Source organism: Scleropages formosus, chromosome 9, assembly GCF_900964775.1.
Source record: "Scleropages formosus chromosome 9, fSclFor1.1, whole genome shotgun sequence".
NCBI classification, from domain to species: domain Eukaryota; kingdom Metazoa; phylum Chordata; class Actinopteri; order Osteoglossiformes; family Osteoglossidae; genus Scleropages; species Scleropages formosus.
Genome location: NC_041814.1, coordinates 19391807 through 19408265, shown reverse-complemented (window position 1 = coordinate 19408265; position 16459 = coordinate 19391807). Strand labels below are relative to the sequence as shown.

The 16459-nt window shown below is 47.0% G+C and overlaps 2 protein-coding genes across 14 annotated transcripts in view; both read left to right on the top strand.

Moving 5' to 3' along the window:
• kcnh2b (potassium voltage-gated channel, subfamily H (eag-related), member 2b) overlaps positions 1-4787 on the top strand; it is a 142774-nt gene extending 137987 nt beyond the window's left edge. Inside the window, exons 11-15 of the mRNA XM_029255017.1 lie at positions 86-188; positions 287-577; positions 1640-1826; positions 2688-2886; positions 3812-4787. Coding sequence (XP_029110850.1) covers positions 86-188; positions 287-577; positions 1640-1826; positions 2688-2886; positions 3812-4024 — 993 coding nt within the window. The 3' untranslated portion in view covers positions 4025-4787. The remainder of the gene's footprint in view (positions 1-85; positions 189-286; positions 578-1639; positions 1827-2687; positions 2887-3811) is intronic.
• A 6328-nt stretch (positions 4788-11115) lies between these two features.
• The window catches only part of LOC108935466 (microtubule-associated protein 4), a 75484-nt gene continuing 70140 nt past the window's right edge, over positions 11116-16459 (top strand). For all 13 annotated transcript variants that reach the window (XM_018754062.2, XM_029254939.1, XM_029254945.1 and 10 more), the window contains exon 1: positions 11116-11223. The gene's annotated coding sequence lies outside the window, so the exon portion shown is untranslated. The remainder of the gene's footprint in view (positions 11224-16459) is intronic.

Genomic DNA, 16459 nt, shown 5'->3' with positions numbered 1-16459 from the left:
TTTTAAGCTTTGAGCGTCACAGGTTGTTCTCTTTGTGAATGCGGGTGTATACTCCTCTGAGGTGCGCAACCTGCCTCCCCTCCAGACCAATATGATTCCTGGCTCTCCAAGCAGCGATGACTCCGACTACGGCGGCTTTAATCGGCTGCGCAGACGCAAGCTCTCCTTTCGCCGGCGGACTGAGAAAGGTGCCGTCGAGTCATGCCATCCAGTCTCAGCAGCAAACTTTTCTGCCTTTGTTACCCACGTTCTGCACTGTTACATCAATTGCCCTCTTCTTCCTCAGATGACGAAAATGCTGGCGAGATCAAGAAGTCCCAGAAGCCAGTTCGGCGGGGGAGGAAGCAGACCTCTAACAGCAAGGTGGAGAGCTGTAAAGCAGAGTGGGAGGGGCCTCGAAGCTCGGTGTCCTCCCGCTCCAGCGGAGACGAGGAGGAAGAGTCGGTTCTCACGTGCCCCGCACCTCCCTCCACCCTCCTCAAGCTTCCCCAAGACCATGAGACACACCTGAACGCGAGCGACACCGCTGAGGGGGATGGGGACCCCAAAAGCGGGAACACCTGCAACGCACTGTCAGGTAGGCGAAGTCGCCCCCGTGTCATGTCTCGCCACACTAGCAAACTGAGTATATCTAAAGCATATTTCATGGCTTTTGTTCTTCTCCTCTGAGCTGAGGGCGCAGTCTGCAAAAAGGTTAACTTATCCTTCATATGGTATTATCCCCTCGCTGGGGCTTTTGCGTGCTCTCTGTGCGGTGGATGCAGATCTAAATCCAAGTGCTCTTTTACGTCACTGATGTGGCACGGAAGATGATGATGATGGATGTGTTTAAATGCTCTTAGCAATGAGTCATCTGAAAAAACAAGGGCAGCTGCTGTCAGTTTTATGCATCGTGCATAATGTATTAACTCTCAAGATACCAACATCTGGTACTTACACAAATTACCAAACCGGGGGGGGGATTTTGACCCCGAAGTGAAACTGTTGCAATGGAGCTAATGACAGCAGTGGGATTTGCAACTTGGTCATGACACTGACCTGCTCACTGTGTGTTATCCCTTAGTTAGCTGTGCCACTCGGTTTTATAGTTTTGATCTGATTTGAAGTGTGTAAAGGGCACTGTGGTGGTGCAGCAAACAGTGCTGTTTCCTCACAGCTCCTGGATCGTGCACGTGTTTGCTCTGGTTTCCTCCCACAGTCCAAAGACATGCGTTTCAGGTGAACTCTGTGCTCTGTGTGTGTGTGTGGTTCAAGGCAGTTTGTGCCTCCAAGGGGAAAAGTATACTGCTATTGCTCCATTTGAACCCATACACAATTTCACAACCACCCCCACCACACCACACACAGAGTGTCTGAATCCACTTGTCCCTAGTGGGGTCACAGCAAGCCAGAGCCTAACCTGTCAACAGAGGGTGTAAGGCTGGAGGGGAAGGGGACACACCCAGGACAGGACACCAGCCCGTCAAAAGGCACCCCAAGCGAGACTCGAACCCCAGACCCACCGGAGAGCAGGACCCGGCCAAACCCGCTACGCCACCGCCCCCCCGAATTTCACAACCCCAAGAATCAATTTGGAGCTGTGCATTTTCAGGAAGTTACCTGTGTGCTGACTCTCTTCTTTTGCTATGTCTGTGGCCAGATGCCTTCTCGGGGGTCTCCAACATCTTCAGCTTCTGGAGCGACAGCCGCGGGCGGCAGTACCAGGAGTTGCCGAGATCCAGCCTATCCTCCCCTCCCCCGCCAGGCACTCCGCTGCAGGGCACCACCCGGCGCCAGCGCTGCAACCTGGAGAACCGACTAGACCTAATGCAGAAGCAGCTCCACAGGTGAGCACCGCCGGGCACCATCACCCGTACGTTGTGGACATTCTTGGGTATCACCCCAAAGGTCTGCGAGTGAATATGGGTCACAGAATGGATGTTTTCAGAGAACATTGTCTCCTGGGTCAATATCTCAACGTACAGTAAGAGCCAGTGGCGCTGCAGAGGTTGAGCATGGGCCACAATGACCAACGCACACCCAAAACCACTGGATGTGAGTTTGAGCAAGGGAAGTGACCAGAGTTGAGCTCAGCAAACCCTGCAAATACGGATCAGATCCAGGAACACTCCCAACAAGTGGCGCTTTGGACCCATTGTAAAAACCATGTTCTTTTTCTCTCTGGAGATATTTATCTCTATTTTCTTTAACTGCTTGTCCAGTTTAGACCCACAGTGCTCTGGAGTCTATCCTAGAAGCGCACGATGTGAGGAACAGTTTACCCTGGATGGTATATCAGTTTATCACAGGGCAATACCACTCACACATATTTACACTGACATTTACACGTTTAACTGACTTGTGATGTCCATCTACTTACAACTATTTACATATTTGCACTAAGAGCAATTTAGAATGACCACTTAACCTGAAATACGTGTCTTTACCATGGAAATCATGTGTTTTGCTGAACTGAATGTAAAGAGCGCCGATCGGTAGCAGTCAGAGAGACAGAATGTCACCGTCATTCGGTCACCTATTGGTTACAGCGAAAAACCGTAAGCTGTATATAAGAGCTTCAGATGGGGAGCTGGGGGTTGGGGATGCCTTCTAAGCCGAGAGATAACATGCCTGTCTGAGCTCTCAAACCACGGCACGTCGGCATGCGCTCTCGACCCCGTGCGTGAGCCCTCCGCTCATTTCCGCAGGTTGGAGACACGCATGTCGAGCGACATCGGAGCCATCATGCAGCTGCTGCAGAGACAGATGGTCCTGGTGCCGCCGGCCTACAGCGCGGTGACCTCACCGCCGCAGCCCCCCTGCACCCCGTCGCGCCCCCCGTCCGAGGACGGTCCGGGGCAGCCCGTCAGCCCGCCGGAGCCGGAGACCCTGGCGTCGCTCTCCCAGGTGCTCCCGAGCGTCACTCACGCAACCCCAAAGATGCGTTTACATACTGTCTTCACGCTGCGATAGGAAGAGAGCGACGCGATGTGAGCGGGAGACAAAGCCGCTTCCGCACAAAGACGAAAATGACGCACGTTTTCGTGACATACAGTTCATTTCGTGAAAAGCACTCACGAGTGTGTAGGCTCATCTAAAAGAGCAAAATCAACTACAGTGAGAGCAATAGATGAAAAATATGGACCGTTTTCTAAGCAGCCAAAGAGAATTACAGCTTATTCACACACCTGGGCCTAAAGCCTAAGTGAGCTGAGAGCGGCACCGTTGCACCTCTTGCTCTAGAGAGTGTATGCATTTACTGCATTTTATGTCACGTCACAGTAACCCCAATTTAAAATCAATAATTCCTGTCCTCCGTGAATGTGTAATACGAGTTAAAATGCAGGGTGCGTGTCACTCTGAAGGAAACAGAAGACAGGAAGGGACGGGGGGATTTTTTTTAATGTTAGATAGATAGATAGATAGATAGATAGATAGATAGATAGATAGATAGATAGATAGATCCCACTAGGGAAATTATTGATACAGCAGCAGAATACAAGTCTGAAAATCCTTGCAATATAAAAAAAAATTAAAAAAAAAAAAAACAAGTGGAAAAATACAAGATAAAAATATGTACAATTATATATACAGTTGGAGGAATAGTAAATAAGTATATTTAAATAAGTAAATCAAAATCAAATCAAAATCAAAATAAATCAAAACAGTATGTAGTGCGTACAGAGCTTTCAGAGACAATAAACTGACGCTTGGTAAGCGGTGAAGGCCCCGGACTCTGCACGCGAATGAGTACAGGAGACCCTGTACGGGGTGCTGGGGCGGGTACGGCGACGCCCTGCCGCACGGCTCACGTGCGCTGCTCCCTCCGCAGGCCCCGGGCTCCCGGCACCTTGGCGACTTCCCCGCCAGGTTGCGCGACTCCCTGCGGAGCGCGCCGGAGCCGCAGCCCTCGGATTCCCCGCCTCGCGCCGGCCCCCGGTGCCCCGCGGACTTCGAAGCCCAGCGGAGGCTGTCGCTGCCGGAGCGGCGCGCGGCCCCGGACTCACGGACGCCCCAGCGGCACAGCTCGGACCCCGGCAGCTAGGGGCCACCCTCTTGCCCAGTCGCACGTCTCGCTGGGGTCTTTACTGCCGTGTGCCGGCGCCAAGGAGGAGTCAGAATGAGACGATGAGGGACTGCGACTCCTTCGGCCCCGCTCAGGGGCCGCCCCTGTCGTGACCAACTCGCCACGCCCCTTTCAGCTCCGGTTTTTCACAGCTGAAAGGAACATTCTAGAAACCACAGCAAGGCAAAAACGCTGAGCACGCGAGACTCCCACCGAGCACTTGTGGTCCTCAGCTCCACGCCGCACTTCCTCCACAGGAAGTGGGCAGCCAACTGCCCCTTGCGGTGAGGAGCCTTCGAGGTCCGCGAGGCTTCCGGACTCGTTGGTGAACTGCTCTGTTAGCTGGCCTAACAACACTCGGGTTCCGCTCAGCTCTGCCCAAGACGCCCCGTCTCGCATCCTACGCTCCTTTGATGCTGCGAGGAGAGGGTGGTCAAGGAGGCGGGGTCAAAGCCATGAACTACTGACGAACATATCACATTCGTAACGTAGACCTTGTACACATCGTAAAGAGAGAAGTCCTAGAACAATATGCAAACAGTACATTATTCAAAGAGCGCATTGGTTTCAGTGTCACCAGGTACCTTGGGACTGGTCTGGGGGTCATGATGGGGCTCGGTGGCCTTGCCACTACAGCAGTGTGGCATGTGGGGGAGGAGTTCATACAGCTACACGCTGTCAGCTTTTCCATGTTCTACATTTCTGCTTTCATTTCTTGGAAGACATAATTGAGTCCTAAGGTCAAACTCCTAGGGACTCTGTGTGTGTGTGTGTGTGTGTGAGGAAGCAGCTGTCACGGAGCAGTTAGAGGGACCCCACTGTCCATCTTAGTCAACAGGAGGAACATTTTACTGAGATTAATTACACAATGTAACAGAAATTGTATTATGTAGATTTTTATTTATTTTTTTTTTTGCATTTTCCATGCAGTTTTGTTAGATTAAGCACACTTTGGGCGTTGGTTTGTACTGTATGTCAGTTTTGAGAAAAATATTCCACATTCTTGAAATTAGCTGATTTTGGTGAATTTTAGCACCAGGTTCCAAGCACTGAATATTCCAGTACCTTTTAGGATCTGGTACTTTCTAGAATATTCTGGTGCCTTCTATAACCTTCCAATGGCTCTCAAGTACCAAACGAAAACTGACACTCTAGAAGAACTAGTGGTATTTTTGTAACCAGTAAACTTTAACTAATCGTAATCAACGCAAAAATCGTCATAACTAAGAACTTTAAAAATTTTGCTGCGTCGTGTTATGGTGCACTGCACTGCAAAGAGGTATTTATTGCTAAGTTATTTACGTATCTTCGCATGTCTTATATCTCGTTTCGTCTCTAGAAAAATCTCTTTTTTTAAAAAAAAAAAAAAAGCACAGTAATTTTAACGTGATCAGTTCCCATTTTCCACCCCATCTTGGGTTTAAGTTGCACGTGTTTCGGACCGAGCGTTCGCCGTGTGCCCATCCTGGGACGAACTCGTGTAATAAGCTAGAAGAAGCTGAATCACGGTAATCCATTCTGGACGAAGGTGGCTCAGAAGGACAGCGCACCAGTTCTCCGCTGCTTGTTTTGGGTGTCTGACTGCAATGTAAAGTGTGTGATACATATCGGGGTTGTCGAACTTTACTGCATTTATTTACGCGTTGTTTCCATTCGTGACGTATGAAAACTGTTAAATCTCACAGACTGAGGAATTGCGTGGCCGCTTCATATTGCAGTCAAATTCCAAATCACGTTTTAAACAATATTATTATTATTTACTGTGACCATGACAATGTGAGTCTGAATTCAGATGCTGTCTGAGTGAAAATATAAATTATTAATGCAGTTTGTCTTGAAGACGTTCTCCGAATGTTGACAGTCCACATCCAAAGTCGCTACCATCTTCATCTTCATCCTTTAAGCCCGATACTCTAATGAGCAGCAAATAGACCATAAATGAAAAGTCCTGTGGACCGGCAGAGGAGTTTATTTAGTACTTCGGAAAGGCCGATTTTCGCGTTAACTGAAAAATCACGGAGGACCTTTAACTGCTTCTGGTGATGAAGTGCTGCACAGTGGACCACGCGCTTGGGAATCATCATGTACCTTTTTACGTAGTGTACCAGATGAAACGAAAGTTCAGATTATGCTTTAATGCGGCCTGCTTCGCTCTCCCTCTTCTGTCCTCTTCCATCCGACACAAATGCTGCCGCGGTCGTCCACGGCACGTGGACTCGCGCTTTTCGCTGCTAGTCTTCTGTAAGTGTATTTCCAGAGTGGAAATGATGATGGAAACAAGAGACAGCGCACCATGGGACGAATTCTCTGCACTTTGGGCTTTGGTGTGGCGCAGATCCCCCGTCTAAGTTCATTTCAACCTGTCCTTGATCCAGGCACGTTACCCCGCGCTCCGCACTGCTGTTACCACGGCCGGTCTCCGCTCCGCTCGTGCGCTCCATCATTTGCTCGGACGTGCTCTGCAGCAGCAGCTCTTCCTCCTGCATCCAGTGACATGTTTATTTTGGTTTGATGAAAAGTGCGGTGCAGCACCATTACCCCAGTGCAGAAAATGTAGCTTGTGTCCTTTAGTGCTACTGTCTGTGCTGTGGTTCTCACAGTGTGACACACCAACCCCAACAGGCCAATGCATTTCCACATATTGTGGCCATTTGAATGTGGACATCTCAAGACATGTTTAGATGGATGGGTTTTTGTTACTGATGTACTTATTTGTAGATACTCTGATTTGTTTTCTTTTTTTTTTGTTTTACACTCTGCACCGGGCTACACTATATTTTGGGATTTTTCGTCCCTGTACATAAAAGAATCTTGTAAAGGAATGGAACTTGATGCTTAATGCCAGTACTATGCAGAAAACTGTCATATCTGTGGCATGCTCCAGAATGCAGAAGATACTGTAAAAATGTCTTCAGTTTTAATAATCTTGTTAGTTATGATACTGGTAACGATGAATATTATGAAAATAGTGATGACGACAACAACGAGCATTGTGCACACTGTCGCTTGCATGCTGCACTGGAAATATCCCAGCAGAGAGAGTTCCACCCACGGAGGATGGCCGATTGCCACAGGAAAGTGTTTTTCATCCAGAGTGACGCACCGCCCTGCCGTGTCAGAGCGAAGAAAGGGAGGTGTGCACAGCTGGATGGCGAGGGGGGCCGTGCTGCTCGCTGACGGGGAAACCAGAGACACGGCGAGGACCTCAGCGTCTCGAGGTGCACTGACCTCTGTCACCCCATTTTATATCAAGAACTTTAGTGAATTAGAAGAAATAAGCTCTGAGTCATGATTGTGTGATAGTACCACAAATAGCTGACTTTATAGAAATGTCCGATATTTCTTTCAATAAACGTTTGAAAACATATAATAAAATGTACATTTTTCCATGTTCTTCATTGAGCTAACCATTACAATTAAAGGGAAAGTCAACAGAAGAAATGTTTTGGAAAATGTCTGTCAAGAGTAAATCCTACCAGAGTCACTGTACATTGGACAGGGGGTTCATGCCTGCCTTCATAAGGAAAAAAAGATGAAAAATGTATGTTCATTCGACAATAAGATAAGAGGCGTGCGCAGGCTTCCCTCTCGTAAGAAGCACAATTTTTTTTTCATGGAAGTCCACAGGTTAGATGCAATTTCATAAATGAATATCCTTATTGGCTTTAATTTAAATGCGTGAATTCTAAAACTAACCCTTTATTACCTTTAATTTAAATGAGAAAAAAAATGTGTTTCTGAGCCACATAAAGGCTCACCTGTATCTTTTTTTTTTTCCCACTCGCAAAAATTCCTACCATAATCTTTTAAACAAGGAAATCTAATAGAAGACCAAGTTCACAATGTGAGAACACTGCCTAAGGAGGCAATTCTTGTAAATGTAATTACCGCGATTAGCTGCAAAACTCGTAAACCTCTCTGTCGAGGTAAAGTATCATTTGTAATAAATTAGTGGAGAATGAAACCCCACTGCCATTCCTAATATTTCCTTTCAGGAGAATTCAAATGCATGAAAAGAAGCACTAAACATTTAATTAGAAAAAAAAAAGTTATTTATTCAAACTCAGCCAAAGCTCACGTTGCATATGGGAGGCAACAAGTAGGATGAGGTTTCAAATTGTAGGGTTTGGGTTTCTGTACATCTCATTATTATGGTGGTTTTACACTTTCATAAAAACTTGTGAGATTTCTTAGAGATGCATTTGAGTCTACAAAGGTCTATGAGACACAGTGAGATGCACAGGCCCAGCACAGGGAGGGGGTTGATGCCTAGCATGGTGCTCGACCTAGTCGAGGCTCATATTTCACATAGAAATTTCTCTTCTCCTAAGGTGTTTGTCATCGAGGGTGAGTAAGAGTAGATACATTGTTATGCGTTTTTCTACAAAGTCCGTTTGTTAGTAAGAGTGACGGAAGGAACGCCGTACGCCCCATGGCACCGCTCTGTGCCGCTTGTGCGTACGCAGACTCACATTTCTAGCACGTCTAGGAAGACACCCAATGCCCTTATCGCTCAGAGTTTTCAAAACCTTTCATTTGATAAAAGCATATTTGACACCTTCAGTATAGGGATTTTTTTCCCTGAGAAATATGTACAGTTCATAACACACCCTTAAAGGACATTATAGAAATGTGGCAGAAGCACATAATAAAAACAAAAATGTAAATATACATTTTGCAAAATTAATATATTTATTCTTGGTCTTGAAGTTTTCTTTTACTGAGCAAATTTTTCAAGCTGAAACACTATGAAAGAGTTTTCTTGCACTATTGTGATTATTGTGAGGAACAAGATGCAATTTTCAATTTTGACCACTTGATGGCGATAAAGTCCTGAATTATAAAGGGACTCAGCAACGTGTCCACACTTCATGTAGTTTCAATAAGTAGTTTAAATTGCTACATTCCTAGGATTTTACTAAATGTGTATTTTTAATGTACAGATTATGTCATTTGAAAATGTAAAATGTTTCCATATCACTTAGTATAAAAACAGAATAGCATTAAAATTGTACAAGAGGTGCGTGCAGTACAGTAATCTGTTGGTTTAACACACTGGTTAAGTTTCAAAAACATTAAAAATCATTTTAAAGGTTATAGACCCTCACATTCGTTTTTCAAATCTTTCCTCTTATATTGCCAGCTATCAAAGCGCACCATAGTTAATAGTCTTCGTACTTAACGAGACACACACACATTTTCTGAAGCGCTTGTCCCATACGGGGTTGCGGGGAAGGGCGTAAGGCCGGTGGGGGAGGGGACACACCCAGGACGGGACGCCAGTCCATCGCAAGGCACCCCAAGCGGGACTCGAACCCCAGACCCACCGAAGAGCAGGACCCACCGCACCCCCCCCTTACTTAACAAAATATGGTTCAGCAAAACATCTTTGGGTCGTTGGTCATTCCCAGAGCCCTCTGGTGTGTTTGCTGTGTCGTCCACAGGGAATCTGGGTCTCTGATATGACTTTGACACTGATCTCATGTGAGGATATACCAAATTCGAATTAATCCCCCCCCCCAAAAAAAAGAGCTGAGTGGCAGGGATTTGAAAGGTTTTTTACTTGTGAAATGATACAAAACTGTAGCAGCTCCAGAAGGTAGCATAACAATTAGACCGGATTCATTAGAGATGTACAACCTTCTGCGTGTTTCTTACATGTCCACTAACTTATTTCCATGTACTCGTTTGCCTTGCTTATTATTCCTACAGACTAAATGCCACGACGATATCGAAAAGGGTCTATATCAGAGCTGAGACCCGGTGTGTGACGATGCAGACAGAGCGTGTTTGCAGTGCTCCTTATCTCAGGAACGACCAAAAAAAAGAGCGCGCTGCTGGTTAAAAAGTAGCCGGGTTGGTGAGGCCGGTTTCCAGCAGGCCTCCGTTCACAGCCGGGAGTGAAACACTCCCGAAGAATGTGGGGAAAGTTAACTCGCCGCCATTCTTCGCCGTGGAGGTCAATATCAGAGAGGTGTTTACTGGAAACACTTTTTCGTTCTTCCGCTCACGCTCAGATACCCCCGCGAACCTACAGCAACGTCTCTTCTTGCGACGCCAATGCTGAGCAAAATCCTGTCCTTCCGAACAGTCTTTCGCTGGCGTATGTTCCAAAAAAAGTGAATTTTAGCGAACATCAAATGTAATTTTGTTTTCCGGTGAAGGCTTTTTTACGCTGCGGTAAAACTCAGCAGGATTTTTGAAGACGCCATTACAGGCAGATGATATATTGGCAATGACTATATTTTCATATCGCTTTGATTAACGTATTTTCAATAACACCTATTGGTTCCAAGGAAAGCAAGTGCAGTGCGTCCGAATGGTGTCCTTACGTACTTTACCCTGGAGTCAGTAAATGCAGCTCCGGGCCTAAATCTTCTATTAATCTTAGTGCTAATGAAGTGCTGGTGGCCGGACATCCTGAGGTAAAAGTACTGTACAAACTGTACTGCAGTACCATAAATTAGTACGAGAGGTCTCCGTAGACTAGATGAAACCAAGAGTGTCTTTAAACATTTATATAACACAGTATGTATGTTTTTCAGTCCATCTCATTTTTTTTCTGTGGTGATTATTTTGGGCAAACTGACACAAACTTTTCCTGCTCGGTCAAATTCTGCCCCCTTGCCTGTTGTAAGGGAGTTTCTGTTAACAATCTAAAGCGAAATAAATGTCCTGAAGCACGTTTCCACCTTATAGTGGCGCCATTGTGGCGCTTTGGTCGCACTCGTGTGTCATTTGTCGCTAAAATGGAGCCGCCGGTGGCCGTTTGCCGCGGTGCTGCGCGCTCGCATTGGACACGCGCGGCCCCGTAAAAGGAATCAAACCTGCTCATTTGTGCGCGCCGCACGCCCATCAAAAGTCTATTAGTAGTAGTGGAGGCGGCAGGACCGCGAGGCAGACCAAATGGGCGGTTCTTCCTAGCGAAATGCAGAGCTCGGATTGGATCTCACACCTTTCCAGACTCCCTGTGCTCTATCGTGATTTGGCAGAGTAGCTGTCTGTTAGCAGATTTGAATTACGATAGGCTGAATTGCGCTCGTTGAGGGAACCTGGAAGGAGGGGCCGCCGATGTTGCTCTGCGGTTAGGCAGAAGCGCAGTAGCGGAGGGAGCGCCAAGTGCAGGGGAGCCGTCACTCAGCCACTGCCGCCAAAGTGTCAGAAGAGACCCGTAAACGGTGAGTGTGTCTTTTTCAACTCGGATTGAGTTCTAAACTGGGCTCGAAACGACACTGGGAACTACGGGTTGGTTTTTAACGCGGCTGTGGATGTGCAGACGCCTCAGATGTGAAGTTGAGGGGGAAGACCCGCCCTCGGCCCGGGCACCCCAGGATGATCCGCAGTAGGACGGATGACTAGGCGCCCGAGCAGCGGCTAAGTGCCACTTCTCGCTGCAGCCCCTGTTTATCCGTCCGTCCGGCTGCGCTGGGAGAGGCGCCCTCCGCCCTGCGGGTTTTGGAATGTGAGAGCGCAGCAGTGGAGTGGCGGACAGGGATTTCATGTTCTGCGCTTCAAGAAGAGCACGCAGGCAGATGTCAGACATGAGGGTTCTCCCCGAAACTTCACTTTTTAACTCTTTTCTACGCCTAGAACGCATTTTTATAAGTGTGGTAATCCTCCGGGCATTATTAGAGTTTTTCCGAGTTGCACCGGCGCGGCGGTGTCCCTTCTCTTCCTGCGCAGTTACAAACAACACAACAGAGTTTGTCATGACTTTGCATAACCAGTCAGTCTGTCTAAATGTTTGATACGTCTTAGTTTATACAGTATAAAAAAATAACTTAGGAAACCCCGGAGTTCGTGTGCGGTCCTGGTGTGTTTGGTTGCACTCTGTAAAATTGCTGTGCTGTGCGGCGGAGCGTAGACTGCGGTTCTGCTCGCTTTCCCTCCGATGCACTAACTTTCACGTCGGTCGACGACGGAACTGTCGGCGCGCGGCCGGCTCGCGCTCCGCGGAACGCGGCTGAGGAGGAGGAGGGCTCGCGGACTTCATCGCGATATCCGCGTGCACGGTGCTGATGCGCGAGGGCAGGATGAGCCGGGCGGGAGCGGATTAAAAATGCCTGGGACCACTCCCGTCTCTCTCTCTCTCTCTCTCTCTCTCTCTCGCTGTGCGGATCCGAACAGGATTACAGCTCAATCCTCCTAAGATTAGCGAAGTAAGGAATTAGAAGCGGGAGTCGTGCGCGCTCGTTGCCCGGCTGTGTGTGTGTGTCCCGACCGCGCAGTGCCAGTGTGAGCGGTCCAGCCGGGATCCCGGTGCTCCGCCGGCCGGGCCCAGGCTGTTTCCTCCTGGCCCTCCTGCGAACGAACCGCCAGGACAGTCATGACTCATGAGCCAGGGAAGGTGACCGCCTAGGGAATGGATTTGAGGAGAATGTGACGCTGCTGGTCTCGAAGTACATGTTCGGCGCACACATGATGATATATTGAACCGAAACCGGGCGAGGGATTAAAGCTCAGTACCTACACCATCCATGGCCTGTCTGCCATCCGTAACAAATGTTATTCAAGTAACGGCCCTGTGTGTCACCATTCCACACTAGGCGGGTGTGTGAGAGGTGTGTGTGTTGGTGTGTGTGGTGCTGCTGATTGGATGAGCCTGCGTTGTCTTCAAATCCATTGTCCTAAATATCGAGCTGTAAAAACAGGTCAAACTGGGCATCAGTTTGGATTAACGTTTAGACAAAGTGAGAAGTTGGGACTCCTGCGGCCTAGATGTTCGCTTTGCCGGATATCGTAACCGTTGGCAAGCAGGCATTTGCATGTTCCCGGGGCAGTGTAGGTGTGAACGAAATAGTTGGTGTAAACAAGTTCCCAGGCACAGCCGCAGAGCCACAGACCGTTGTTCATAAAGGAATGCGCTGATTCCGCATTCGGGAGACTTTGGGCTGGAATGCTGGAACGAGAGGTCTCCGAAGTGGAGGATTCCTCAGCTCGCTTGTTCACTTTTTACAGGAGCGAGCAAACAAATACTGTGCTGTCCTCTCTCCCACCCCCCCCTTAAACAGGGAAAACATTTATGCATTTTGAGCTGTAAGGTTGTGAATCCATATTCGTCAAGAGATGAGCGATGAAGCATAAGGCAGGTTAGGTGAAGGCAGATTAAGAAATGTCTCATCTGTGTTTCAGTTCTCCTGTTTTCTCATGTCCACTGTAACATGGCAAGGATTCCGTGCATCACGATCAAATGTGTTGTCCTTCGAGTCTAATGGGTGGCTCGGTGGCACAGCAAGTAGTGCTGCTGTCTCAGAGCACCTGGGTGGTGCGAGAGGACGTGGGTTTGATCCCTCCTCAGTTTGTGTGGAGTTTAAATGTTCTTCCCGTGTCTGTATGGGTTTCCTTTGGGTGCTCTGGTTTCCTCCCACAGTCCAAAGACATGCTGGTCACGTTTCCCCATAGTGTGAGAGTGACAGAGAGAGAGTGTGTTCCACTGGTGTATGGATGACTGACCCATTGTAAGTAGTGTATCTAGCAGTGTAAGTCACTGCGGTGAATAAGGTGTGTGGGCTGATGACACAACATAGAGTTCATTGGAAGTCACTTTGGAGAAAAGTGTCTACTAAATAAATGTAATCTGTAGTGACAATACAGGGCATCTTTTTGGTTTACTTGGCAGTCATCTTTAGCAAACTTGAACTCTCTTTTTTTTTTTTTTTTTTTTTTTGTCTTGACATGCCCCTAATCATTGAACGTCCTTTTTTTTTTTTCTCCCCCCCCCCCCCTCTGCTTGCTCATCTGGTTTGAGCGGTGCCACCTTGAGGGTGTGACATCTGGAATACCGCCTGTCACTTGGTGTGAAAGTAGCTGGCTCCCTGATTTATAGCAAGTGAGCCATGTATTTGTTTGTTGTTTTATAGACAAATGTTCAGTTATGCTGCTAGTATTTTGAGAATGGAAAACACCAAATAATTCTAATCATGTTGATGTGTTGACAAATACTTTTTAAAAAAAAAAAAAAAAAAATAGATTTTGTGTGACCTTCTGAAAACAGCATGTCGTTCAGAATTGTCTTCCTCACTGTTGTGCAGTGTGGCACACAGTGTGAAGTCTGAGCTCACTGTGGCGTGACAGCATCAGGGCAGCATGCTGGGCACATCCATGTCTTGGGCACCAGGGTCAATGCTAGCATTCTGCCCACCCAGCAAGAGGCAGTACCCTCCCCTAGGGGTCTCTTGTGTGTGGCAGCAGACTGCTGACTCACTGCTGAGCTGCCCTGCCATGTGTGCACAACTGGAGCTGCTCACTGCCTCGCAGTCTGCAGTGATCGATTAATTCCAGCGCTGTTTTAGCAACCTGAGCTTTCATCCTTATGAATATTTCACAGGAATTCCTATCCACTCGAATCCCTTTATAGAAACGCTTAGAGTCCAAGGTGCAGTGCAAGGTGATGTAGTATGTCACGCTACATTTGAATTTATTCATTTAATGGACACTTTTTTTTGTGGTTTAGGCCATTTGTGATTACGCAGTTAAAAATGGCGCTAGAATTTATTGGATACCTTTGTCCGAGGCGACTTACAATGCCAGATACAGTACATCAAACTGCCCACAATCATTCACCCATCTTTACAGCAGAACTATAACACTTTCAGTGATGTACTCAAACTATAGGCAGTTTATATTCTCCATTGTGCTGAAATATATGCCTTTGCACTATGGGAGGAAGCTGGAGCACCAAAGAGTAAACCCGTGCAAAAACAGGGAGAACATACACACTCCATAGAGACTGAGCTGGAGTCAGACCCACCTTGAAATGCACAGCCCAGGTACTGTGAGACACGCACAGTGCTGCTCACATTGATTCAGTTATATAATGTTTTGCCGTAAACAGCAGAATTGTCAGTCACTTTCACTAGTTTTATTCGGTAGCTTGTAGACATAAGTTTTCTAACTCCATGATTGACATAGGTGAGGCTTACACAATTGAGGTTTATCTGTATGGTAAATACAACCTTGGCTACGGAGGAACCTATAATTAGCCCAGGTTTCATCCGCTTTTGTTGTGTCATCACTTTAAAGTGAGCTTGAGTTAAAAGTGACGTATAACTTTGGTTGTGTAAATCTAGGGATTCTGTCTTCCTTCCTGGGCTCCCTGTAGATGTCAGTCGGTGTGTTTCAGCTGGTTCTGTGGCTTTGTGTGTACAGCGAAAGACAGAAGGCACCTTTGACTGTGTTGCTACTTGAGTGGTGCATTTATGCAGCCAGCCAGCCAGCCAGCCAGCCCTGGAGAGGAGCACTAGTCTCAGCAGGAGTGTGATGCTTATGTGCTGGGGGCAAGGCATGGCATTGGCAGCACAGCAAGGCCATCACAGCCTGTATCTTAGCTCCCCGTTTGCTGAGCTTTCGTGTAAAGGGTGAGTAAATTTTTACTGTCTTTGTGGCCAGCACCTTCGGAAAAACATGTCCGAACTTGGAGGTTTTCTGCTTCCCTCAATGTCGTGTTTTGTGGTTGCGTATACGTTTTCGGTCTAGGAGGAGATAGAGAGTACGCATGTACTGTCATTAACATTTTGCTAACAGATGAATCTGAATATAAAAAGCCCAATACGTGGACAAGGCATCCATATCATCTACATAGTTTATGGGAGTTCTGAGTGTCTATTTCTCTGATTAAAATCCAGATGAGTCATCCTCCTTGCCATTGGCAGAAGTGCAGTGGCCAACTAACATACTCGTTTTCCAGTTTGAGTGATTGAATCTTGTACCTGTGATCAGGATAGTGTGGTCATGGTTCTCATTTTGAGAGTGTTTCTAACATGTGCATGTTGCTTGAACGTGCCCCTTTTTATCACTTGGATAATATCCTATCGCTTCCATATTTATTTAGATAAAAGTATGTAAGTCTACTTGGAATAAGAACTGCATTGTCAGATTCCACTAGGGAGTCCTGAGACATAAAAAAAGGATTTTTTTTTTTTTTTTTAATCAAGTACTGCATCACTGTGATAGTACAGCCCTGTTCCTCATTAAAAGTTTTCTAATAAAGCCAATAATTTCTGCCAAAGGTTGGTTTTTTATTGAAATACCAGAGGACTGAATAGTGCACATTGATACCAGGATTTTGTTTATACAAGTGGCTCAGTAGGTTAGAGGCATGCTGGACCCCCTTTGAACTGTTTGTGTGGTGTGGTGTATTGATTGTGTGTGTGTGTGTGTGTGTGTGTGTGCGCGTGCTTTTACAAGGGGCAAAGATGCATTCCATACTTCACCTGTCCCCTGTGCTGCAGTTTCACTGCACTGGTTACTTTTACCCATCTCTGAACAAGCCTTTTTCATGTGCGTTGTGACTGAGGTTCTTTTTATCACATTTTAGTGTTTTGTTGGGTTTGTTCTGCTTATGATGCTGTAATTATTCCCAGATGACTGTAATCTGTCAAGTGCCTTTGTTTAGTTGCAGGATCACATTTATTC